The sequence below is a fragment of the Aristolochia californica genome, unplaced genomic scaffold (assembly GCF_029961685.1).
Source record: "Aristolochia californica isolate CCGP_79_NKW_82.1479 unplaced genomic scaffold, dmAriCali1.0.hap1 SCAF_11, whole genome shotgun sequence".
Lineage (NCBI taxonomy): Eukaryota > Viridiplantae > Streptophyta > Magnoliopsida > Piperales > Aristolochiaceae > Aristolochia > Aristolochia californica.
In genome coordinates this window covers 34548163-34573761 of record NW_027181782.1, presented here as the reverse complement: position 1 = coordinate 34573761, position 25599 = coordinate 34548163, and the positions used below count along the sequence as shown (strand labels likewise).

Below are 25599 nucleotides of genomic sequence, written 5' to 3'. Positions count from 1 at the left end.
GTCTGTGGGAGCACAAGGAGGATAAGGTCAAGGCATTTTTGTCTCCCTATTGTTGTCATCTTGCCTGCACTAGGTGGAGAGGGATTGTCCCTCAAGGGTAGCAAGGTAAGGAAGGCAAGTAGGGGTGGGGGTCCTTTGGTACTTTATCCATAGGGAGCAATGGGAAATGCAATGGTTCCCTCCTATTTGCTAATGTACAAATATGTAAGGACACATCGAATCAACATAGTCCCTTTTTCCTTCATAGAAAAGGGAAAATCTCTAATCTTTTAAAAATATTAGATGATATGTCACAGGTAAAAATTTTCGTATAAGACGCATGGGCTGTCACTTTTCAATCCATAACAACTCACAGATATGGATTTGCCGGTCCATTTAGACTCATTTTGAAGCCCATTTTTATTATTGGGCTTATTGGGCTTCAACACTATCAGCCCAATTCCACCATACACTTCGAGATAATCTCGAGATTCCATTTTATATCTTTGTCGCAGGTCGAATTCGGGTTGGATCGGGTCGGTTTTGGAAAATTTGTCTCCGACCCGAAACCCGGCGGGTTTTTTTTCCCGCCCAGTCCCCGAACTCGGTTTTTTGGATGGGATGGGATCGGTTCCGTAAAACTCGACCGATGCCCACCTCGATGGCGGACTCGCAACCGTCGCCAATCTCGTGAGAAAAACCAGAGCTCCAAAGCTATAAAAACTGCTGAACAAGGTTTCAGTTTGATTCGATTCTCATGGAGCTTCTCTTCCCGACCACCTCTTTCACGTACTTGGCCGTCGAATCGACTGTCTCCGTTGTTAAATTTCCCCCACATAACTGCTTCTACTGGCATAGAAAGTTCCGGTGGACGTATCGTCGCGGCTCGAGTGTTCTCCGCGTTTCTTCTAAACGGGATTATGTGTCCGCAGATGCACGGAAAGTTGTTTGAAGCGTGCTGATTCGTGGTTTGACTCGGAGACTTTTGATTATTATCGATTCCTGTGTTGAATCTTCTTCTGCGTCGAGCTCGTTGAAATTTTGGTGAGTGGCTGTTGATCTGTGTTTGAATATTTTTTTTGAAAATTTAAATTTTGAGGTGCGAACTGGGATGTCATGAATTATTTTCAATCAAATGCGCCCTCTTTAAGTTTGTTTTGGACTTTTATTCTTCTTTTTTTCTTCTTTTTTTTTTAATATCGTCTGTTTTTTATGACTGTATACACGAAGGACCCTCAGAATATTGAACTTATACAGAGGTCTAGTGGGAAAGGTTCTTTAATTTCTTAATTTTTTCTACAGAGAGTCTTATTTAACCATTTAGGAGAACATAAAAAGGTTATTTTTGCATTTTATTTGCTCATATACAGTTTTTAAGGAATGTCGAAGAGCCTCTAAGCACACAGTCGTTTCCGCGATCTATCATCCTTGTTTGTACATTCCTTACCTTATCCATGGTTCTAGTTTCTGCTAATTCCTCGACAGGCTTTTTTTTTTTTTCTTTTTAGTGAGGGGTTACATTCAACCTATTATGTTGTTCATTGGATTAGCTTGGATTCAGTAGCATAGAAGCTTTTGATAGTTAATTAACTTTTATCTATGGCTGCAGTTGTGGAACTGATGCTTTACTTGAAAAAAGAAGTGGCAACTTTTGCTAAGGCTTTATAAAGTGCCAATAATGCTATCTTATTCGCTATCAATGCCATTTATGTTCTCACGTCTGTAAGTAAACCCACCCTGTATTCTCAAGTTACAGAATCTTTTAGTGTCTGCAGAAACTTATCATGGTTCGTAGAGGGAATTCAACTCATAAATTTGTGTTTTTCTTCTTCCTAGTAACATGGTTACTGCTGCTAATGCGCAGGATAAACAAGCAGAAATTATGCACATCAAATCTTCACTGAACTTCCTTTTTTCTTTCTTTTCACTGAACTTCTGCTGAACTTTTCAAATCTATATTAGTGTTTAGAAGATTATAAACATGCAGAAATTGGTTTTGGAGCTGGTTTCGCTATCAAATCTTCAAATTCGTGTGCCGTCATTGATTGCCCTTTTCCTTAGTAGTGGTTTTAAAGGTATGCTGTACTTCTCCACAACAATAACAAAATGCTGTAATGTGACAGAGTGATATAACAGTTTTTTTTTTTTTTTTATGCTGTGTAATTGCCCTTTATGCACATTTACAACAACAAATGCATCTTGGTCGTCATGTAAAGGTGGATGATGATAATTTTGTCCTTTGATTTACGGGGCCTGATTGGCATTGTTATCTGCATCGCTGCAAGTTCTAGTGAAATGAATAGAAATGATCTGAATATGTTTATGGACACTTTCCATAAGACTACACACAATGTGCTACAGAAATTGTTGTTTCTGCAATTCAAGAGCCTAATCTGGAGAAAGACATGATAATGACAATACTCTTGGTTATGGGGTAAGGAATTCTCGACTTTGTCAGTGAATGTTATATCTGTTAGAAAGTATTTGTGGCAAGTGCCTCTCTGGTATTACTTGCTGCTTTCATGCACCTAAGGTAGTTATTGTCTTCATATTCTATCTTATTATTTAGACTTTCTCATGATCTCTTCTGTAACCCACATTATATCCAAAAACCTACCAGCTTCAGAAAGCCAAGTTGTTGCTTCATCAGTTAATCTTGTAGATTGCATGGATTGCCTTTTCCTGAGAACTTACCAATGCTTTCATCTTGTAGATTGCCAGGTTTATGCCTTTCATGACACAGTTTCCTTGATCCCAGCTGCAGTGAACAAAAGAGCTCCCAGAAGAAAACTCCTTTATCCAGTCTCGACCAACACTTCCCTTTTGTTTTCTCATTATTTGGAGGAAGCCAGTCCAAATCTGAAGATTGTATACCAGCCCTTTATGAGGAATGAGTGTGAAAGTTGAGGACTCAAATACCATTAATCGTGCAGATGCTAATAAAGATCTGCATTCTGAAGAACTTGAAACATTGCCTAATGATTATGTGGACGTCAACACTAGGTGTGAAAGTTGATGTAATGCAGTGGACGATCCACCAAAATTTGATCTCTATCAAACTGTTTGCTGTGAATTTTTAAAAGAGCGTCCATGCCTGGTTTTGTTATTTCATGGTAATGTAATTAAAATTTTCAAATACCCGCAATTCTGCAAAATGATTATGCAGTCTTCTGCTTCAAGAAAAATAAAAATTTTGAAGCAATATGTGGGAAGAGAGAAAGCTGCAATGAGTTTCTTTTTTAATTTTTTTTTAATTTACAGTAAAAAGAAGTGATCAGAGGTTCATCCGAGTTGGCTCATCCATAGAAATTCCGTCGTCAGAAAAGCACCACGTCTCTCTTTAAATTTCCATCAGGTATGAAAACTGGAATTTTGCACTCGTCATCTGACACTCAGAAGCGGAGGCAGCGCAGCACAGGTGGAGTTCCGACGTCGGCCATGAAGCTCTTCGGACAAATGGTGCTTGCGGCATCAGGGTAACAAAATCGAACAATTTTTCTTCCCCCCCCAGGTTTCCTTCTCCAGTCTCATAGGCGATTCTTGTCTTCAGGCTTCTCTTCCTCGCTTCGACGACTTACAACGTGCACAGAAACATAAAAAATAATGAGAATCCCCCTTCAAAGGAACAGATTCGAGCTCTTGAAGAGTATCTCAGATCAGTTCGCGGACGCCCTTGATTTTTCAACGTCTTTGTTCATGGAGCCAACTTGTATTATTCTCCTTCTTGCTCATATCTCATACTGCATGCTTCAATCTTTGATTTTCATCTTATCAGTTGGGTTACGCATAGAAATAAGCAGGCATTGGCATGTTCACATCCTGTATCAATTTGCAGAATGGATTTTAAAACGGAAATGGAAGTTTTGTTCCACCACTTCTTTGCTGTCGGGTGATGGCTTTTATTGCTTTCTACCCAATTAGGACCAATTGGTGACAATCTTCATGTAATGGGTTTAGCTAGAAGACTGGACTTAGAAGACATTGTAGCACACCTTATAAAATTGATGAGTACTCATAAAGTGGATTTATTACCTCCAAAAAATAGCTCCACCCAGTATATACAGCTGAATTAACTACTGTCTAGGCCTCAAATTTTCACCCCCCAGGAGAAAAGAATCATGGAACACTGAAAGAAGCAGTTAAAGAAGTGGAGTTAGTCCTTGAAGAACCTTTCAATTAGAAAGAAGAGATGGAAGTGTTTGAACTTACCTGCAATTCCGAGGTACTCTCCAAAAGGATGAGCTCTTTTGAAGTGGTGGCAGAGACATAAACCTTCTCCAATCCTCAAGCATGATGCTTAGATCATGAATTTTGCTACCTAAACCAACACAGCAATTTGCGTGCATGGTACATACTTTTTTGAAGTCCTTGCTAGGCTCACAGAAGCCACCAAAGTAATCTGTATTCAGAAATCTCATTTGCAGGCCTATTTCACTGATAAATGGATCATACTTGATAAAGTTGAGCACGTCCTGGTCATGATATCCAGGATGAGCTTCTCTTGATTTGTGCCAGAACTTGTAAAAGCTGATAGTTCGATTATTAGACTTCACAAAGTTAAATCCTCCGTTAGGCCTGTTCTGCAAGTCAGTAGGATTACCAGAGAAGTGATCACAGGCTATCTGGAAATCTGCATCAGAATAAAAAACAGGAAAAGGGTCTCGGAACCACATAATATCAGCATCCTGCACAATAAAAAAAGTTATAAGAAACATAGTTCAACCCTTTTTCCTTCTTGAAACAAGCAAAATATGAAAACCATGAAGAAAAGAGATGGTAGTACCGTGAAGACAAAATTGTAACCCAGCTCAAGAACAGACCGGAGGAAATCAATCCTTCTCCACATCATTGTCAAGTAATCTGGGGTCATGAAACTCTTCTCCCCAGAAAAATCGACTCCTTCGGTTTGAAGAGCAAAGCAATGGGTATGTACAGACAAGCATCTTGCATATGCCTTTTGATCCAGTGCTACAATCACCAAATGATCCATAAGCTTTCTTGTCTTGAAGCCAATTCTGAAACTGTGAAGAAATAGATCCATTATGGAATCTGGAGTTGCCCAAGCTTCATTCAGAGTGGTTAATATGACAGTGTTGTCCTCCATTGCTGCTTTCTCCAATATCCTCTCTAATGTCACATTCTCAGCCTCCTATGGCAGACAAGAAACTTAAATCAAAATGTAGTTCATAGACACCTGTACTACAAGGCTTGGGCTGAGCAGAGCATACTTTGGAATAAACAAAGGTAAGGGTAGACCGGGTTCCGACTGGGTTTTTGAAAACCCTTACACCAAAACCATGACAAATTTGAAAGTCCCCCGGTCCCTTCCCTTTCAGCCCATGTCTCATTCTTAATTTCATTTCATTTTGGATAAATTTTACATAAATCCAAAAACATAAAAAAAATTAAGTGAATTCAATACGGCAAATCGGTTTGTACGGGTTCGCGTTTCACAAGTAACCCTAAACCGGGTTTTTCAGGTCGGGTTACCCATTTAATTCGACCCACTGTCCACCTCTACCGCGAGATGAGATTAGAGTGAACTTGCGGCTACTAAAATCCAATAAAAATTAACAACATAAACAAACCGACAAGAAAAAACCAGCTACCGCCAAACGCCGCCGTCAATGCGCCGCGATTGCAGCCGCCGGAGTAGGATTTGGGCAGGCCCCAAGCCAGATTTTTTTTTTTTCCGGGGAGTCAACATTAGGCACGACAACAAGAAGACCAAAATAAATGAATTGATAAAAGGGAATCAGTTACAAGCAGTCTACAAACTCACCGACACGTTGCCCTCAATCTCTAGAAGTTTCGCCAAGTCGACCGCCGTCTCGCCATTCCCCACCGCGCTCCTGCCGGACTGAACCATCAAGTACTCGACGGGATTCGCCAATTGGTAAAGCACGAGGCAAGGGAAGACAATGGCGACGACCAAGAGCAATGTCGGCAGGATGCGGCGAGTTTCTCCGGACTCTTGAATTAGCTCCGCGTTCCCGACCATCGGAAAACGTACTGATCGCGGCGAGAGGTGGCGTGGGGTTCTCTTCATGAAACGAACAGAGGCGCGGGGGTTCTCTTAATGAAACGAACAGAAGCGGATGAGTGTTAGGTATCCCGATAAATCAGAGGATTTCCACTGATTTTTCGTCCCAGAGGAGGATTTCCTCTGATTTATCTTCCGAGATATTACAGGAAAGAATCCTGTAATCCATGTACTCTATTTTGTATAAATCTGTAATCTAAGTGTAATTGGATAAAAGAAATACTAAGAGAATGATAGCCAGTTCGGCGACGACTGCGGGAGAAAAATTCCCGTTCGGCAACGACGCAGGGAGATTCCCAATCCATTTTCCGCGTCGGGTGGAGAATCTCCGCCCCGGAGTTTGACGGCGGCGTTGTCGTAAACGGTGGCCGCCTCTTCCGCTGCGTCGGGTCTCAGTTCTCCGTTGCGTATCGGCCCCAGAGCCGTCGCCGCAATCTGACTCGCCGGCCAGCTGACATACGGAACGCCGTTCCGTACACGCCCTCCCGACGGAAGCCCTCGCTCCTGTCCGGAGCTTGTCCCGCGCTGCTCAGAAAAACAGCATCGCGAGGACGACCCGGGGACGATGAAGTTTTCAACCTGTTGTGTGTTGAGTGAATTTTTGCGTGAACTGGACGGGACCGGATGGGACCGAACTCCAAGCCAAGTAACCCAGCAACTCGGACCGGATCGAACTCGTTTTAATAGATTTAACTTTTATTTTAGATAGCTTTTTACTAAACTGAAATAAATTTTAACTTGCATTAAATTAATATATATTTTTTAAAAATATACATATTTATTTAATTAAATATATAAAAATAAAATAATAAAACATATTCTTAAATTTATAATATCCAAATACTTAATCAAATTATTACTTTTCTAATATCTAAATTCTCACTCTTAAATTGGAAATCAAGAATAATATATAAATATTATTTTATATAAATAAAAAAGGGTATTTTATTATATAAAATTACTTTGATTGATTTAGTTTTCACTAATAAATTCATATTTAAATATTTTATTTTAAATACCGACGAATAAGACTTTGTTTAAATAGATATAAAAATTACATAGTAATTTTAAAGTATCTTCAATCTCCATCATTCATCACCAGTTGGACCGGCATATCCCGTGCATGCCTGACCGGTATATACTCGGGTCAGCTTTCTAAAATATTTCCAAGCAGAATTCAGCTCTCGCTCTCGTTTCCCGCCGCTTCCGTGCAGGATCGCGATTGTGACGCGTCTTACTTTGGCCAATAAGACGAAGGCTAATCGCATTGCTTGCATTACTAATTTACTCCAATTCGCAGAGCTTCGGTTGAACCGATCCTGCGGTTCTCGACAAAAAACCATGACCGATCGCATTTACGACGAACAGCACTGCCACCGTCATCGCCGTTGAGCAATTCGTCGTCCTGCCTGGTGAGCTGAATTTATTACTTATGATTGTACTTATGATGTCAATTCGAACCCTAGGATTCGGACTGCTGCGCCTTGATTCATGCTTCGATTGTTGAAGGTGGTTTCTTTCTCGACGCACCGAAATTTCAGGTGTTTGAATTGTTAAAATGTACTAATACTGTGAGCGGATTCTCGGTCTTGAGCTTAAGCTGTTGAATCTATTTTGAATTCGGTTTTATTTTATTTTTGGTTTAATCGTGTTACGAGTTTTCCATTTGCTGTTGCTCAGTGAAGCTCTTTGGAAGCGAATCTTCCAAATAGGCGGAGATCGAGATTTTATATCTCACTGTCGTGTCGACGAGTTTGGAGCTGAAGACGGGAAGATGAGGGCCTGAAGCGGATGAGCTATGAGGTGAGCTCTTTTCAGTTGTCACAACCTGCAAACTTGAGCGGTTGCTAGATGCTAACGATTTGCACTGAAGAGATTTAAATCTTAACATGTACGTGTATGCACACGTGTAAAACGATACTGTAACTGACGGCAGAGATCGTTTTATTTCAACAGCCATGCTAACTTCTATCCGTCCGATGAGTCGCAGGCCCCTCGAGGCGTCCGCAAGCTCGGCCCTCGGGATGCAGGTAGTGGGGAGTGGGGAGTGGGGAGTTGTTTTCTCTCTCTGGCCCGTCTCCCCCGTCTTTATAACGCCTTTCTCTGTTTCTCCATTTTTTTTGGTTTTTCGTTCTGTAAAATTTACCCTAGCTTGCTTTTCTTTCTCTTTTTGGTTGGCTGCAGTCATTTTTGTAGTTCCAAATCCTTATGTATGGGTTCGGGGAAAGAATAGGTGTGATCTCTCTTTCTCGCCCTTACCACCTTACAAATGATGTTTCTACTGGGAAATAAATTTAGTTATTGATTTACTTCTTTTCGTTAATATCTGCACTTTTTAAAATTTTATTTTATTTTATTTGGTAAAATTCATATAGAGACTGCCTCATGTCGTCGTTGTCCTTAGTGATCCTAGATTCCCGCCACTGCGAATTTAGGATTTCTTGATTTTTTTTTGAACATTTTGTGCAATTCTCTTATTTCATTGCACTGTTGCTTGTGAGTAGCGACTGAATGAGATTCAATGTGGGAATTGACGTAAAATTTGAATCTCTGCTGTGGGACTATCTGAACATGAAAGGCCTGCTGAGACTCCCAGTTTCGTTCGTCCCTCCCTGCACCAAGTCCCAGTTTTGTCATTACCTGCTATATCTAAGAAACCTTCTTTAAAATTAATATCTGGAGATTTCGTGAAACTGTCTGATTCGGAATGAAGCTTACATATACTAATATGACGACTCCACAATGATGCATGGGAGGTTGTCCTTGAAGCAGGAGTTGAAATATAAAATTCATCAGAGAATATTATTCTACATGGACATACGTCATCTTTAAAGAGCTGCTTCAGTAAAAAAAAGCTGAAATGATTTGATTTCCATTATCTTTTGTTTTTTGTCTTCTGTAGGTAAAGATTAGAAATTTACGATTGGAATGAAGGAATCTGTTTGAGAAGGTTTTACTACTGGGTTATGGTGCTGACTTAGTTGGAGTGACTCCAATGGGGTTGAAATAGGTTTCTTTTAAGAGGGCTGATTCTAGTGATAATAATTTCACAGGTTTAATAGATCCATGGGACGGTTTCATACTTCCAGTATGGGCTAAGTACTGCCAAAGACTAGTGGATTTCAAGATTTTCCTTTTTTTTTTTTTTTTTTTTGAATGTTGAACACACACGCACAACCCCACCCTCCCCTCAGTAAACCCTCATAAGACTCAAACACAAGACTGAGATCACCCCATGTGACCATTGAGCCAAAGGTCCAAGTAAGTCACCCCATTTTTGGAAATTGTTAATGCCAGTTGGTGCATGGATCTATTTTCATGAGACATTTTTGCACATAATTTAAAGAAGTGAGAGATCAAGAGTATTTTCTTCATGTGAATAGTATGGACATTGTCTTTTTCATGAGAGCTTATATAATTGGACATTTTCATGTGTCAGTTGATTTAATTTTGAGCACTGATTCATGATCCTATGTGGTTCAGGATGCTAATTTGGTATGATGCTATTTTCGGAGTGTCAATGAGCTTACTGGAGAAGTAATTCTGAGGAGTAATATCATTTAGTGACAACCTGTATACCTATTGATAGCTTTCAAAGGATATAAGATAAGTAAACACGACATTGCATGATTTCGCTACAGGTTTGGATGTGCGAGTTATCACCTCTAGAGGTGTTATGGCTCAACAATCCTCACGTCTTCAGCGGTTGCTCACCTTACTTGACAGTATCCTTCTATAAATTATTCTGCTTTTGCTCCAAATACTCTGTAATGTGGCAATTTCTGCCTTTATATTAATATATAATAGAGGACAAGATACTGTGCGCTATATTTCACTTTGTTTATTTTAAACTAATTTTATATATTTAAATAAATTTTAAGCTTGAGTGTTCTTTTGACCAATACTAAGCTGGTTCTACCCAAACAACGAGGTTTGCTACTGCCCGGCAGATTGGAGAAATTGCTGAGTCACACCCCCAGGACTTAATTTCTCTATTGAAAAAGGTACAAGATATGCTTACCAAGAAATATATGTAAATGGTGCAAGACCTTGATCTTTAGTATCTATCATATACTTTTCGATCAATTTTTGCTGGTGCCTGTTTCCTTTGATTGTCTATTAGTTTCTTGCATACTCTTAAACACAAGTTTCAGGTTGCCCAATATCTCCGTATGAAGAATTGGGATACGAGGGTTGCAGCTGCTCATGCTGTGGGTTCCATTGCTGACAATGTTAAGCACACTTCTCTGAAAGAACTAGTAGCATGTATTGAAGCTGAGATTTTGGAGGCAGGAGCTTCTGATGTTTCTAAAGATATTATGGTGGGATGGACAAACATTTATCCAACAACTGCAGCAACTCTTTCTTTTGGAAGGTTTTCTTGTTGCTTTTACATTCTCTTGCTATCTGTGTTTTCAGTGTTTTCTACATGTGTAACTGGACGAAATTAACTTGCGTAATATTATTGCAGCTTTGACATTGGTAAGGTGTTGAAATTTGGCTCGCCGTTATTAGCATCTGTCGGGCAGGTAAGGGCTTGTGTACTATTTCATGACCCTTATCCTCCTTTATTGCTCTCCTGGCGAAGCTGGATACAGATCAAAGGTAGAAATCCACCTTGCTGGAAGAGGGATAGAAGTTTCTTTAAGTTTATCTAAGTGTAATCAGTTAAAAGCAGCTTGTGGCACCAAGTTCTGGAATGCTGATGTCTAGATATGAAAAGATCTGGAAAATTGGTGCATGCAACTTCTTTCTACTGATTAGCACTATTAAAAAACATCTGGATACCCTTTGGCTCCTAAGAAAGGTGGATTCCTCCTTTCCTACTTTGCTTGGAAGACTATACTTGTAATCTTTCTTATGATTTGTACGTATCTTTTGCTATTCTTGGAAAGTTAGGTTTTTGTCTTGCTGGGATGTAATTCTATTTTTGTTGGATGTTTTATTTAGTTGTTGCTGGGAAAATCAGTTTTTCATTAGTTTAGTCTTAGTTGCCACTATGATAATTAGTAATTTGTTTCTGAATGATGCCCACAAATTTAATTTCAAGAATCAGAATGCGGCATATCAGTGTTATTTGGATAAATATCTAATCAGTGTTTCATGTAATAAGGAAACCTTGTTAGATAGACTAAGTACGGATAGATGAATCTTAAAGTCTTAGGCATGTCCTGTAGCAATGACTTCCATTTTATTTGAGCTAAACCAATACCATGATGACACTCCTTTGCTGTTCATATGGTTTATTCCACTTTTAAAGCATGTATAGGTTAATTTATTCATTAATTAGCTTAAGTTAGCGAATGTTTTTCAAAAAGTGACGGAGTTGCTGGCAGTACTGCAGTTGCTATTTCTGTTAATCACTTCATATGTCTCATCTACTTCATACAAGTTACTGGTGTTAAATGAAGTGCTGTCTGTTGTTCTATTCCAGGAGTATGATATAGCAAATGATAGTAGCAAGAACTCTGCTGAACGAATAGCCCGCCAGAAACAGAATCTTCGGCGTCGTCTAGGTCAGATCACCTTGCTTGTTGTTAATACTGAGTTATGGAGTTATATGATTTCAATTTTTTAGTGGTTGGTTAGTGTCCTCTTAGACAGTTGCTTTTGGATGTTTCTGCTTAAGTTCATTTATTTTCATTACTCCACTAACCAGTGGTTCTTTGGAACATGTCTTTAGCCTAAGCTTCATACTTGACTCTTTTTTATACACAATAATATTGGTTAGCATGTCATCTGTTTTGGATCCTTTTGTATATTAAATACTGTTTTTGGTGCTATTACTGCTACTTTCCATGTTACGTTTATTGGAGCATTTTTTTTTCACAATTATACATGTTATTCAGGTATGGATGTTTGTGAGCAGTTCATGGATGTCTCAGAAGTGATCAGGGATGAGGATCTTCTAGTGCACAAAGTTCAGCCCTATGGAAATGGGACGAGCCATGGTTATTATGCATCTCATCCTGGACAGCATATCCAACATTTGGTTGCAAATATGGTTCCAAATATTTACTCTAAAAGATTTAGTGCTAGGGAGTTGAATCATTTAAAGCGGAAAGCTCAAGTAAATGCAAAAGATCACCCAAAAGCATGGTCCGAGGAAGATGATATTGAGACATCACATTCTCAGAATCCAGTGACACCAAAAGGCACATGTTTGGATGCTCAAACTTTGGGTGACAAGGTAGGGGGTTTAATATTCTACTCTGTAAAGAACTACTGGTTCCAGTAATTGTGAGGAAAAACTATTTTTTTATTGTGCCCATTTTGCAAATGCCTGTGGTTGAGCTATGGTCATGAAACCAGAAAGTGCTAAGGCTGTGGATTTAAAATTATACGAAGTAAATAAAGACTGGTAAGCTCTCCAATAATTTGGATGGAAAAGCTGTTCTTTCCAATAAAGGATGTGGTTGAGATGTGTGCTGCTGAGACTAGAAAGTGCTAGAGTTTGTTTTTTTTATCATTGATAATGTATTTACATATTTACTACTATTACTTATCTGCAGGCATTTACAGAGGCTGTGGTTGGTGAAGATAGCTTGGAGCAAGATGGTGATGGGAAATGGCCATTTCACCATTTTGTTGAGCAGCTCATCCATGATATGTTTGATCCCAGTAAGCATCATGTATGTTTTGACTCTAGTTATGCCTTTCTTTTGTGAGCTGGTTCAGTCATTTTGATTCTAATTTGGTTGGTTTTGCTTTTATTTTGGTCATCTGGTACAGTTTGGGAGGTACGCCATGGTAGTATCATGGCTTTGAGAGAAATTTTAACCTATCAAGCTGCTTCTGCTGGAGTTTTTATGCCTGACTTGAGCTCAGACAGTTCATTTTTGGCTGAAGTTGAGGATAAGGCTAACAGTTTTAATCATACAACTAAGAGACAAAGGGAAATTGACTTAAACGTTCAGGTTAATGTGAGAGAGTTTGAGCCACAACTAAAGAGACGAAGTCAGAAGATGAATCAGGATCCTTGTGTTCAGTGTCTTCTGCAGAGCACCACTTAAAGTTTGAAGATGGTCAATGGACAATGTCTGCTGGGATGGTTAACGGTGAACTTCACTTGGCACCTGTTAAGTCAGAGTGTGGTCAATCTCTGGATGGATCTTGTTTCCAGTGTAAAGAAGAAGTACATGACATGGTAGAACAGAAAGTCGTATGTGAAGATCGGGTTTCTAATACAATGATGCACATGTCTATGAATCTGCCAGAAGGTGGCAAACTGATGAAGTTGATCAAACTTGGAAGACATTCATGGATTAAAAATTGGGAATTCCTTCAAGATTGCAGTATTCGTTTCCTTTGTGTTCTTTCATTAGATCGGTATGTTGGTGGTCTATTCTCTCTCTCTCTATCTTTTATTTGATCTCTATTGCCCTGAGATTGTTGGAATTTGAATGCACTTCTGACTACCTAAAGACTCTCTTTCACCAAGTCACTTTGTGCAAGTTCTTTCTGGCTCAAGTTTTCAGACGGACGTTATTTATACCAGAGGGTTTTTTGTGTTCCATCACTTGCTTCATTAGGTTTTACTTGTAAATGTTTTCAATACTGTGTTTTTATTGTTATTGTTATTGTTATTTTTGTTATTGCTATGATTGTCTTTTATTATTATTATTATAGTTATTGTCTTTATTGCCTTCAGAAGAATTATTAATGTCTTAATTATTTTGTCTCAATTCTATTGAACCTAATGCAAATTATTGTTTATATGTGGGTGTAGTTTTGGAGATTACATTTCAGATCAAGTTGTTGCCCCAGTAAGAGAAACATGTGCGCAAGTCCTGGGTGCTGTGCTGAAGTTCATGCATCCGTCATTAGTGCATGAAACATTAGCAATTTTGCTACAGATGCAGGTTATGACCGAGGCTCCCGAGTTTGGTGTTGACTTCCAGGATGTCTTGAATATAGTTCTGTTACTAGAATCTACTTTTCCAGAATAAAATTTCAGAGTTGGTATGTTACGTGGAACTGCTGTTCATGGAGAGGGTGATATCACTTTCAAAGCTTAAGTAGTTGTGAAGCTAAGTTATATTGCTTAATATTTGAAATACAGTAGTAAATGGAACTTTAAGATTCCAATTCCAAACACACAAAACCCAACGATAGCTAGTCTCTTTTGATGTCAATCAATTTTATGAACCAAATTTGGTGAAATTTTTTACTATCTGATAATCGTTCTTTCTGTTATTTCAGCATAGACAAGAATGGGAAATTCGTCATGGAAGCCTTTTGGGGATAAAGTATATGGTAGCTGTTCGTAAGGTATCATGTTTTTATTGCATCATGAAAATCTATTACTTCCATGAGCTGGTGTGTGAAAGTTTTCTTGGTCCTATGCCGTTTGAACTTTATTTCCTTAGGAATGTAAAATGAAATGGAAAGTATTTTTTCCGAGGAAAAGATGCAGTAGAGGATGAACAAACTTTTTCTTTTGAACTGGGTTTACTTTCACCAATGGTAAAAACATCTCGGCTACTGGTTATCAAAGGTCTTATGTTGAACTATGGGAACTAGTAGTCATATATGAGCTTCAATATGTTGCCAAGTATCAAATGTGTTTGATTTGGTTGATTTCTATGTGAATGCCTTTTTAATAGGTTGGTTGAATGCAAATAGTTTAATATTTTCTCTTGGTCACAACATTTGGACATGCTATTCCATTGTGGCCATTATAAGGAGTAACTTAGTTTCCTTTCTGATCCATGAAGGGATTTATGCCACGTTTTTCTTTCCCCCCCTCTTTGTTGCACATATTGTCTTCTCTCTGATTTTCTAGAAGTTTAAAAACTTATACTCGGTTCTGCATGTTGCACATATTATTTAGAATGATCACCTGAAGATACTCATTTTATTGTGCGACTGGAAATTTAGTTAGCAAAGCCTTATATTACTGGACATTTGGAGTTGCTTAAAAAAGTTATTATTTGGTTTTATCTCCATCTATATATGTTTGTCATTATTCCCTGAAAGAGAAAATGAGGCTGATGGTGGGTACTTGGAAAGTACATATGATCTTGTTCGAGGTTTTGATTATTTTGTCTATTACCTAGCCAAAGTATAATGTAAGTTTGAGCTTGATAAAGTAAAATAAAAAACCTTATTGATGTATAATTCATTATTTAGCTCCATTTTACCTTATGCCTGTATAATTACTTATTATCATTATTAAATCCTTTTCTCAATAACATTGAAGACGATTTAGACCTACTCAGTCGAAATGTTTCTTTTTAGACATAAAGGTACAATCTGCTTAACCAATTGTTTATTAATCAAGTGTAGCTTGCTGGTCATCATCATTTTCAGGGTTTTATTTTCTTTACTGGCTGCTCAATGTTGCTCTCTTTGTGTATGAAAGTTACCTAAATGCTTCTGTTAATTTTTAATTTTTTAACTTGTTATTTTACATTTTTGGTAATGTGTTTTAATATATTTAAGGTCTAAAACAAAAAAGAATTGATGTTATCTAGCAGATGATGCTTGAAAGCATGTATGCTGTGTGTTACTTTGTTTCTGTTATTTGCAACTGACAACCGACTTTATCTTTAAGGAAATGCTTTTAGAATTGCTTCCATGTGTACTTCATGCATGCAAAACTGGGCTTGAAGATCCAGATGATGATGTTAGAGCTGTAGCTGCTGAGGCCCTAATACCTGCAGCCTCAGCTATAGTCTCTCTTAAAGGCCAAAAGCTGCATTCCATTATTATGCTACTTTGGGATATTTTGCTTGACCTGGATGATCTTAGCCCTTCCACTAGCAGGTAACTTTCCATATATACTTTCTCTGTAGGCATTTGCTAAGTACTTTGGCCCAGACATTTCTTTTGAATTGACCTTTTCTTTGGTGCAGTGTGATGAATTTGTTGTCAGAGATATATTCTCGGCCACAGATGGTTCCTAAGGTAGTAGACTTTGGAAATCAGGAGTTGGATCTTAATGAAGTAGTCCTGACTGATGACCACGATGATGGGACCAACTTTACTGAGAATCCATATGTGTTGGCAAGTCTGGCCCCAAGGCTATGGCCATTTATGCGACACAGCATAATGTCAGTTCGTCATGCTGCTATACACACCCTAGTATGTTCCTCTTCCTCAAATTTTGACTCACTGACTCAGATACCTTAATTCCACTGTGAAAATCAATTTCTTAAAACAGGAAAGACTGCTTGAAGCTGGATGTAGGAGGAGCTCATTAGAACAAGTAGCTGATAGTTTTTGGCTTGCTTCAATTTTGGGTGATACCCTTAGAATTGTTTTTCAGAACTCGCTTTTAGAATCAAACGAGGAGATTTTACGGTGTTCAGAGAGGGTGTGGAGACTTTTGCTTCAGGTTTTACCTTTGTCTTCATTCAGAATTCTTTGTTTATAATCTTGGTGTGGAGATTTTTGCTTCAGGATTTACCTTTGTCTTCATTCAGAATTCTTTGTTTATAATCTTGGTCATTCTTTTCTTAGTGATTACTGATATGTTCACTTGTCAGTGTCCAGAGAGTGATCTGGAAGCTGCCATGAGATTATATATGACATCATGGATACAGCTAGCTACAACTCCTCATGGCTCTTTGTTAGACGTGGCAAATATGTTCTGGCCCGTGGCACTCCTTGAAAAAGCCACTTTCGAGCTGCTGCTAAGATGAGAGCTGTCAATCTAGAGAGCCAGGGTAACAGGAGTTATGGTCTTGACCCTGTAAAAGAAAGTCATTTCCAGGATAAAAATGGTGAAGTTTCTACCAACTTTGCTAAGATTGTAGTTGGGGCAGATAGTGAGAAGTCAGTAACTTACACACAAGTAGCTACAGAAAAAGCACTGGGAATTTTGGCAGCAAAGCTGCCTGAGGCGTCCTTACAATTTGTAATTAATCCATTGTGGAATGACCTTAGTTCACTATCTGGAGTCCAGCGGCAGGTAACTTTATGAATTTCTTTCAGACCTTTTTGATGAATGAGTTAGTAGGTTTAAGATACATTCTATGTAACTGAATGCACTGCATTAAGCCATGTTTGGTATGACATGATAAATGAAATATTTCTTTCTGCTTCCTCAATCGACATGCATTCTTGTATAAACTGAGACATTGCGTGTCATTTCACTTCTTTTTGCACTTTTAGAATGGATGCTGATCTCAAGATTATTCCTTTACCTGTTAACTTATGATGAAAGGGTTGGAATATATTTGACCAATGTAAATATTAGTTTTGTCAGCGTTTACTAAAGTTTGTTATGCGACTACTTTTTTAGGTTGCATCCATGGTCCTTGTTGCTTGGTTCAAAGAGCTGAAAAACAGAGATCCTGCTGGGGTGCCTGCAACTTTGCTTGGGCTTGTCAGTCAGATAAGAATTTGGTTGTTAGACTTGTTGGCATGCACTGATCCAGCACTGCCTACAAAGGATTCAGTTCTTCCATATTCTGAGCTTTCTAGAACTTACTGCAAGATGAGGAATGAGGCCTCTTTATTGTTTCATGTTGTGGAGTCAAGTGGCATGTTCACCGATCTGTTATCAGCCTTTAAATTTGATCCAACTGCAGTTAGTGTTGATGATGCAATTAATTTTGCATCCAAGCTTTCACTATTGGAGGACCATTCAAAAGAAGCTTCAGAAAAGCACATTCTTGATGATATAGAATCTTCAAAGCAGAGATTATTGTCCACTTCGGGCTATTTAAAATGTGTCCAGGTATGTGCTCCACACAATGTTACTCTCGAGAATGAATATTTGTTATTATTTCATCAGTGTATATGAACATAACCTTGCTCCTTTTTCTTCTGCCATCCTCTTTTTAATGGCTTCTGTCCTGGACAGAACTACACCAACAAGGTTATAGGATGATCATGTCTCGCACTGGTGAGCATCTTAAAGAGGGCCTATCTCCAAAAGCTCACTGTGCAAGATTTCCAACAACCTTACCTTGAGTTGCTTGTGTTTTGCTCTCTATTTTTGAATAAAATTTGTCGTCATTCAACAAATTTTTAAAAAATAAAATAAATAACATTGTGGGTCAAGGAGCTGAACTATTGAGACTTAAAGAAACATTGAAATAACACACAAGGAGTCTTCACAAAGCATTATTTTAATAATAATAATATGATTGTACCCAACTCAATTCTTGAGTTGATCATTTGGATAAAACGTGAAATGAGAGGAACAGAAGAATGTAGTATAAAAGAGATCACCAAAAACATTGCAGGTTGTGGAACTAGAAGGAAGAGGAAGGTTTGAAAAGAGTGCAATGACAATTTTTCTTTATGTGGAACAAGAGAGCGTCAATTGGGATGATTATGCCAAGTTGACTGAGTCATTTGCAGCTAAGGTCAATGGTGTCATTTACTAAATGACTTTTTTTGTTTCTTCTAAGTTAATTATAACTGAGAAATTCTATTTTTCTTTCTAATATCTGTGCTAATTTTGATTTAGAATTACTTTTATGAAAAGAGGTCCTTCCTTTGTGCTTGTATTGGTGTTTCTAGTCTGCCAAACTTTGTTGAAATCATTGGCAGAGTAATTTGCATGTCAGTGTGACTTCCTTAGTGGCTGCTGCTGTTGTATGGATTTCAGAGCTTCCTACCCGATTAAATCCTGTCATTTTACCTTTGATGGCTACTATAAAAAGAGAGCAGGTACATGTTTGTAGAAATTCATGCTACATATTTACTAGTTCATCTTCTATCTGATTCTAACGGTTGGAACTGGTTCTCTTTGGTTGAAAGGAGCAAATACTACAACAAGAGGCAGCAGAAGCACTTGCAGAGCTGATATGTCATTGTGTTGGACGGAAACCTAGTCCAAATGATAAATTAGTTAAGAATATTTGCAGTTTGACTTGCATGAATCCTTGTGAAACCCCACAGGCTGCGCTTTTGAATTCTGTAAGTAGTATTGAAGAGCACGATATGTTGTCCTTTGGAAGGGCAGGGTTCAGTAGTAATCAGAGGACAAGGTTCCACTGCTGTCTGTGGGTGAGGACAGGTCAAGAATAGAAGGTTTTATAAGTAGAAGAGGATCAGAACTTGCATTGAAACATTTGTGCAAGAAGCTTAGGGCTTCATTATTTGATAAACTTCCCAAGTTGTGGGATTGCCTTACCGAGGTTCTCAAGCCTGGAGCTTCCAATGGGCTACAAGCTGTTGATGAACAGGAAATGTTTTCGATGGTTGATGGTGCCAAGGACCTACAAACTTTGATAAATAATATCCAGGTTTTTCAGCGGCCTCTGACTTTGTTCTTTCATGGTGGTGCTCCTAGAGAGTCTTGTTGTTGCATAGTAAAAATCATATGATTTGCCTACTTTGACCCACAAATGTTGGCTATATTGGTGTCAGACAACCCTTATATTTGATGAATTGGATGACATTGCTCCTCTCTTACTACATGACTGAGAATTAGTTTTGCTCTTTCAAGGGAGTAAGGAATAAATTAGCATGGGATGTTTCATTATTGAATATGATTGTGTCCATCTACTGTCTTTTAATTCTTTTGTATTTTTCCTTGTGGTATATTTGTAGTCTCTATGGGTTTTCTGTTCATTGATCGGTTGCAACTTCATTAATTTTTCTCAGGAAATATTGCCATAAAATTGTTTTAACTTTTTTTTGTTCATAATGGTTAATGTAGAACTGCTGTAGCATCTCTGTCCATTTTTGGGCTGATTTTCACTGTAAAAAATTTCCATTTCTATTTATTTTTAGTTCTGGGTGTTAATGGTTTCCTGACATACAGGTTGTTCTCTCCATTGCACCTTTGGTTGATGAGTTGCTAAGGCCCAAGTTACTTTCACTTCTACCATGCATATTTTGCTGCCTGCAGCATAAACATATAGCTGTGAGGTTGGCTGCATCGAGATGTATTGCCTCAATGGCCAAGTCCATGACCGAGAGTGTGATGGGGCCTGTAATAGAGAAGGTCATCCCTATGTTGAGTAACTTAAAATCTGTTCATGCTAGATAAGGGGCTGGCATGGTTGTCAGCTTGCTTGTACAAGGGCTAGGAGTTGAACTGGTCCCTTATGCAACTTTGCTAGTTGTTCCTCTTCTTGGGTGCATGAGTGATAGTGACCTTGCTGTCAGGCAGAGTGTGACACATAGTTTTGCTGCGTTGGTGCCTCTGCTGCCATTAGCACGGGGTGTACCTCCACCTATGGGCCTCAGTGAAAGTTTGTTGAAGAATGCTGAAAATGCTTCTTTTCTAGAGCAGCTACTTGACAATTCTCATATGGATGATTACAAGCTTTCAACTGAGTTGAAAGTTATACTAAGGAGGTATTTGAGAAGCAGTCATATTTTCACTTCTTTTTATCTTTTTTTAGTCACCTTGATGATTACTACTGTAGATAACAAGTTCTCTAGTGTTTGTCACATCTCTCCTCTTATTTGTTTTTATTTATTCTTTTGATGGTGTCACAACATTATCTTAAAAACAATGCTAGAGTGGTGAATTAGTCCCTCTTTAGTTTTGACTTGGTCTTTTCTTACAAGACTTTTGGTATGCAACTACATTCTATAAGTTAATAGTACCTCCCTCATCACTGTCCAGAAAATGATCAGTTAATTGTTGAATCAAATGGTTTTGCTACAAAAAAGGGGTAATTTTAACTTCACTCTCTTCTCCAATGCTCAAAGCATGAATCTATCTTGCTTACAGATGGTAATTATCTAAAATATAAAGCTTTACACAGTATTTTTAGCCTTTGGTCTGAGGTGTTTGGTATTCTTGTTTTGGTGCATACAGGTATCAACAAGAGGGTATTTACTGGCTATCTTTCTTGAGGCGGTTCAAACTCCATGGAATCTTATGTGATGATATGGGTCTTGGTAAAACCCTGCAGGCATCAGCAATTTTAGCATCTGATGTTGCAGAGAGGCGAACTTCTGATGGTGCCAAGGATCATCTGTCCCTGATTATTTGTCCATCCACACTGCTAGGTCACTGGGCGTATGAAATAGAGAAATATATTGATGCATCTTTATTGATTCCTCTCCAGTACACGGGTTCTGCTCAAGAACGAGCTTTGCTGCGTGACCAATTTGAAAAATACAATATCATAATAACATCATATGATATAATCAGAAAGGATATTGATTACCTTGGACATCTGGATTGGAATTATTGCATTTTAGATGAAGGACATATAATTAAAAACCCTAAGTCTAAAATTACAAGCGCTGTGAAACAATTGAAAGCTGAACACCGTCTAATTCTCAGTGGAACTCCAATACAGGTTGGTGATGATGAATGCTCTGTTTCTTTATTTTTTTTTTGGTAGTTCTGCATTTCATGAATTACTTTCTTGTGTGGTTGTTACAGAATAATGTGTTGGAGCTGTGGTCTCTTTTTGACTTTCTAATGCCAAATTTCTTGGCACGGAAAGACAGGTACTTTGTTAGATTGCTTTTCCTTATGTTCACATCAATTATTTATTTGAAATGGGGTCTTTGAAGTTATTCATCACATGTTTTCGTTGAAGTTGTTTAAAACAAAATTGAGGTTAATGTCCTCGAGATTCAAAAAGATAGTTAAAAAAAATAATGATTTTACTTCTCTAGTATCAGTAGCTCAGTTTTTCTGACAGAAGTATATTAGTGTGAGATTTTTTCTGTAATCTTGGGTGAATTGTTATTGAGGTTATGCTTGTGAGATTCGAATAAGAAAAGTCTGAGAAAGATTTTATTTCCTCTTACTATTATCTCAGTTTTTATAGGTAGAAGCAGGATAGTACGAGAAATTGTGAATCGTGCCTATATGATTGCTAACAACATGATTTAAAATCTACAGTTTCAAGCCACCTATGGCAAACCACTACTGGCAGCCAAAGATCCAAAATGTTCTGCCAAGGATGCTGAAGCAGGTGCTCTTGCTATGGAAGCATTGCATAAGCAGGTTATCTTCCCTCGAAGACATTACCTACAATTCTATTAACTTTTGTGAATAATGTGAATATATAAGGGATCTCTCTGTAATGTAGACCTTCTTCATCACTTTCTAAGTGAAGTGAGGTAGCATGGCATCTGTGGTCATGGTTATCGTCATTATCATTGTCATCATCATCCTTCACATCATTGTTTTATTCTATGCTTAATTCAGCTACAAGAATCTTGCTTTTCTTCTAGTTTATCCTTGCTGAACCCTTGTTTATTGTTCCTTGCCTTTTCTTGTCAGTCTTCTTTTATTTCTTTGGTTTCCCCACCAACATTACATAGCTGTCCGCAGTAATGATGCCATTTGTTTTATTTAATACTCAATGGTATTGACTTACCAAAGAATTTAGTTATCTTACGACAAACAGAAAACCAATGCTCCAATGTGGAAATTGATCACTTTGAAATTTAATTTATTTTCCGCTGTCTGGGTGAATTATGACCCTGATGTACTTAAGATTACCAGTGCACTAGGCCTTTTTTAATTTAAAATGCTTATTACTCATCAGGTGATGCCATTTCTCCTTCGTCGAACAAAGGATGAAGTCCTTTCTGATCTCCCTGAGAAAATTATCCAGGACAGATATTGTGATCTCAGCCCGGTTCAGTTAAAACTTTACGAACAGTTCTCTGGATCAGATGTGAAAAAAGAGATCTCAAATTTAGTGGAAGTTACAGAGACAGAAAATGCAGTGGAAACAAGTAGGCCACCACCAAAAGCATCTTCCCACGTTTTTCAGGTATCCAGGTTATTGACTTAATGTGCTCCTAGTGGATTGCTGATTTTGTTAGAGTTCTCTTATGGTACTTCTTTGCAGGCACTTCAATACTTGTTGAAGCTTTGCAGTCATCCTTTACTTGTCCTTGGTGAAAAGCCTCCGGATTCAGTCATTGGTGTTTTATCTGAGCTCATTCCTGGAAGTACCAACATTCTTTCAGATCTTCGTGACTTACATCAATCTCCAAAATTAGTTGCTTTGCAAGAGATACTAGAGGAATGTGGGATAGGCTTGGATGCATCAATTTCTGAGGGTGTTGGTGAGGTTGGGCAGCACCGGGTCTTGATCTTTGCACAGCACAAGGTATGGCCTTAACTTTGGAAGGGCTTTGGTTTCCATGGTCATTGCTAATCTGTCAACATGGTCAAATGTGTGAATAGGCCCGTTTATTTATGGTGATCCTATAGGATAAAATGTTTTTGTTCAAGGACATTTGAACTGACTTCCTTGAATTTTCCTTTATTTGTTTGTTGATTTTTTAGTCATTACAATATTTGCAAGTTTCTGAGCTCACTTAGATTTTCTTGTTACTTTTGGTTCACAATGTCTCTCTTTGGTGATCTGGTGCAGTCTTTCCTGGGCATAATTGAAAAGGATCTTTTTCAAACTCACTTGAAGAGGTGGGCCTCACTCATCTGCTTTCTTTCTTTTTCATAACCAATATTACTTATTCATCATAATTGTACTTAATTACCCATCATGATATCTAGCACTTAAGAGCATATACAACTTACGGTAATATCTCTTAAAACTAAATAAACTGTAATTGGTGTCCTTATTTGTCATTAGAGGGATGTTATTTATGGAAGCTCTTATCAGAAAGCAATATGACTGGCTATGTTATAGTAAACGAGGACATTGAAGGGAATGAGTTGCATGACTAGGGCAAAGCAAATTAAAATTGAACCCTTTCTGCTGTAACAAATAGCTTTCAAAGGAATTAAAAATACCATTGTAAATGTTATGCTCATTTTCGAAAAGAAATTCACTAGCACCACTGGTTAAGTATGGGTTATTGCAGATTGGGAGCATCAAAAGGATGCGGGAAGCCTTAATAAGAATAGATGAAGCTTGTGGTGGATTTTATCCCAAATAGTTGGAAAAAATTTCGACCTGTCCCTGCCACTCCAGTTTTGTCTTGTTGACTAAAGACAAGAACCTCCGCAAAATTGCTCATGACAAGAATTCTCTTGCTGACTCCTCTTTGTCTAGAAAACTGGTCATCAGTGTCTGATCTGATTGTTTGTAACTCAGTTCCTTTGTTATGGTTTATTTGGCTTTTGGAGCTTTGTCATTTGTCCACTAATGGGGAACTCCAGTATCTTCTTCCTTTAACAAATTACCCATATTAAAAGAAAATATTATGCAGCTCCTATTAACTTAATGTTTCAAACTGCTTTTGCATGTTTCTCCTAACACAGTGAATCTCTTCTGTTAAACAGTGTGACATATTTGCGGCTGGATGGGTCAGTTGAACCAGAGCGACGATTTGATATTGTCAAAGCTTTCAATTCAGACCCAACAATTTTCTTTGTGTACTTGACAATCACTTTCTTCAAATGTCTAACTTCTATGAAAATTTCTAGTTGGTGGATTAGGTTTGAATCTTACATCAGCAGACACTCTTGTTTTCATGGAGCATGATTGGAACCCTATGAGAGATCGCCAGGTAATGGTGGTTTAGTCAGATCCTTCAAGCTTCCAGGAACAAATTTTTGGAAAATTTGCCTCTTGAGAACCGATTCTTAGTATACTTGTGTTAATTATTACTCGTTAAATTTATGACATGCAGGCAATGGATAGAGCACACAGGTTGGGCCAATGAAAAACTGTGAATGTCCATCGCCTCATTATGCGGGGTACTTTGGAAGAAAAGGTGATGAGTCTCCAAAAATTCGAAGTTTCTGTTGCTAATGCAGTTATTAATTCAGAGAATACCAGTATGAAAACGATGAACACAGATCAGTTGCTCGATTTGTTCACCTCTACTCAGCCCAGCTCAAAGGTAATAACCACTGTCTTAGTGCTGCTTAAACAATTGATAATATTATTGTTTGCATTCTCAGGTGTCTGCTAGTTGTTCTTTTTCTTATATTGAAAGAGGAAGTAAAGTCTCTTCTGCGTTATTGTTTTTTTTTTTTTTTTAAATAGTACAGACTGTTTGGTTGGAATATCTTGTAAGAGAAAATGAAAAATGCGTTCCAATTAACTTTCACTGGACTTGCATTTTTATTATAATACTCTGCTTAGACACCTATGACTGACATTTCTACTACTGGTGGCAAAAAGAAAAAAAAGTGTATTACTATAATAGTTTGAAACAACAAATTAGTTGGAACACAACATAACCCCTCTTGAGATCATGCAGGGTCCTACTCATACAACGAGTTCAAATGGCTCTATGGATGAAGATTCCAAATTGATGAGCAGAGGCAAAGGCTTGAAAACCATCCTCAATGGATTGGAGGAGCTCTGGGATCAATCACAATATACGGAGGAGTACAATCTCAGCCAGTTCTTGGCAAAGTTAAATGGCTGAGACCCAAATGAGATAACCACCTTCAGTGTACAAAGTGTAAATTGGGAGAGGAGTTCGTCAGCTCAAGATTTTGACAGTCAGCTCTAATTCTTTTATCCTGACGTTTTCATTTGTATTTAAGAGAAGCCGGGCTATGATGGGTGTGTTAACGGTCTTATTTCCTTCTAAGGAGGGATTTAGTGCATGCCCGTCAGTCGACAAAGAAGTAGGGCAACCATTGTAAATGGTTCATTTTGCATATACCAAAGCTTCTCATAATCAAAAGTAGCTCTTTAACCATTTTTTTGCGTTCTCCTCTGCTAAAGAATGGATCTTCGGTGGGAAGCTACTCTCGTAAT

At 38.2% G+C, this 25599-nt stretch overlaps 2 protein-coding genes across 3 annotated transcripts; one reads left to right on the top strand and one right to left on the bottom strand.

Moving 5' to 3' along the window:
* Positions 1 to 3744: 3744 nt before the first annotated feature.
* On the bottom strand, positions 3745 to 6409 carry LOC137944975 (uncharacterized protein At4g15970-like). Of its 2 annotated transcripts, XR_011110867.1 has the most exons (5): positions 5762 to 6409; positions 4763 to 5128; positions 4189 to 4664; positions 4012 to 4105; positions 3745 to 3798 (listed from the first exon to the last, which is right to left on the bottom strand). XR_011110867.1 is itself a non-coding variant. In XM_068790809.1 (4 exons), exons 1-4 carry the CDS (start codon positions 6026 to 6028, stop codon positions 4096 to 4098), a joined length of 1119 nt encoding a protein of 372 aa, XP_068646910.1. In that variant the 5' UTR covers positions 6029 to 6409; the 3' UTR covers positions 3904 to 4095. The 2 variants fall into 2 exon arrangements, 1 of the variants encoding a protein (XP_068646910.1); XM_068790809.1 differs by lacking the exon at positions 3745 to 3798 and having other exon boundaries at positions 3904 to 4105.
* Positions 6410 to 8120: 1711 nt separating this feature from the next.
* LOC137944976 (TATA-binding protein-associated factor BTAF1-like) lies at positions 8121 to 25587 on the top strand. The gene is given in 33 exon segments (XM_068790811.1): positions 8121 to 8255; positions 9506 to 9747; positions 9932 to 10026; positions 10177 to 10397; positions 10494 to 10551; positions 11457 to 11538; positions 11872 to 12212; positions 12535 to 12643; positions 12755 to 12973; positions 12976 to 13351; positions 13752 to 13884; positions 14225 to 14293; positions 15579 to 15790; positions 15880 to 16108; positions 16188 to 16361; positions 16513 to 16627; positions 16630 to 16937; positions 17271 to 17708; positions 18530 to 18649; positions 18740 to 18974; positions 18977 to 19227; positions 19749 to 20287; positions 20757 to 21246; positions 21333 to 21375; positions 21378 to 21400; positions 21801 to 21905; positions 22453 to 22683; positions 22762 to 23025; positions 23293 to 23342; positions 24165 to 24272; positions 24307 to 24391; positions 24515 to 24727; positions 25091 to 25587. Coding segments are annotated over 32 exon segments (6156 nt in total). The 5' UTR covers positions 8121 to 8255; positions 9506 to 9698; the 3' UTR covers positions 25262 to 25587.
* Positions 25588 to 25599: the final 12 nt, after the last annotated feature.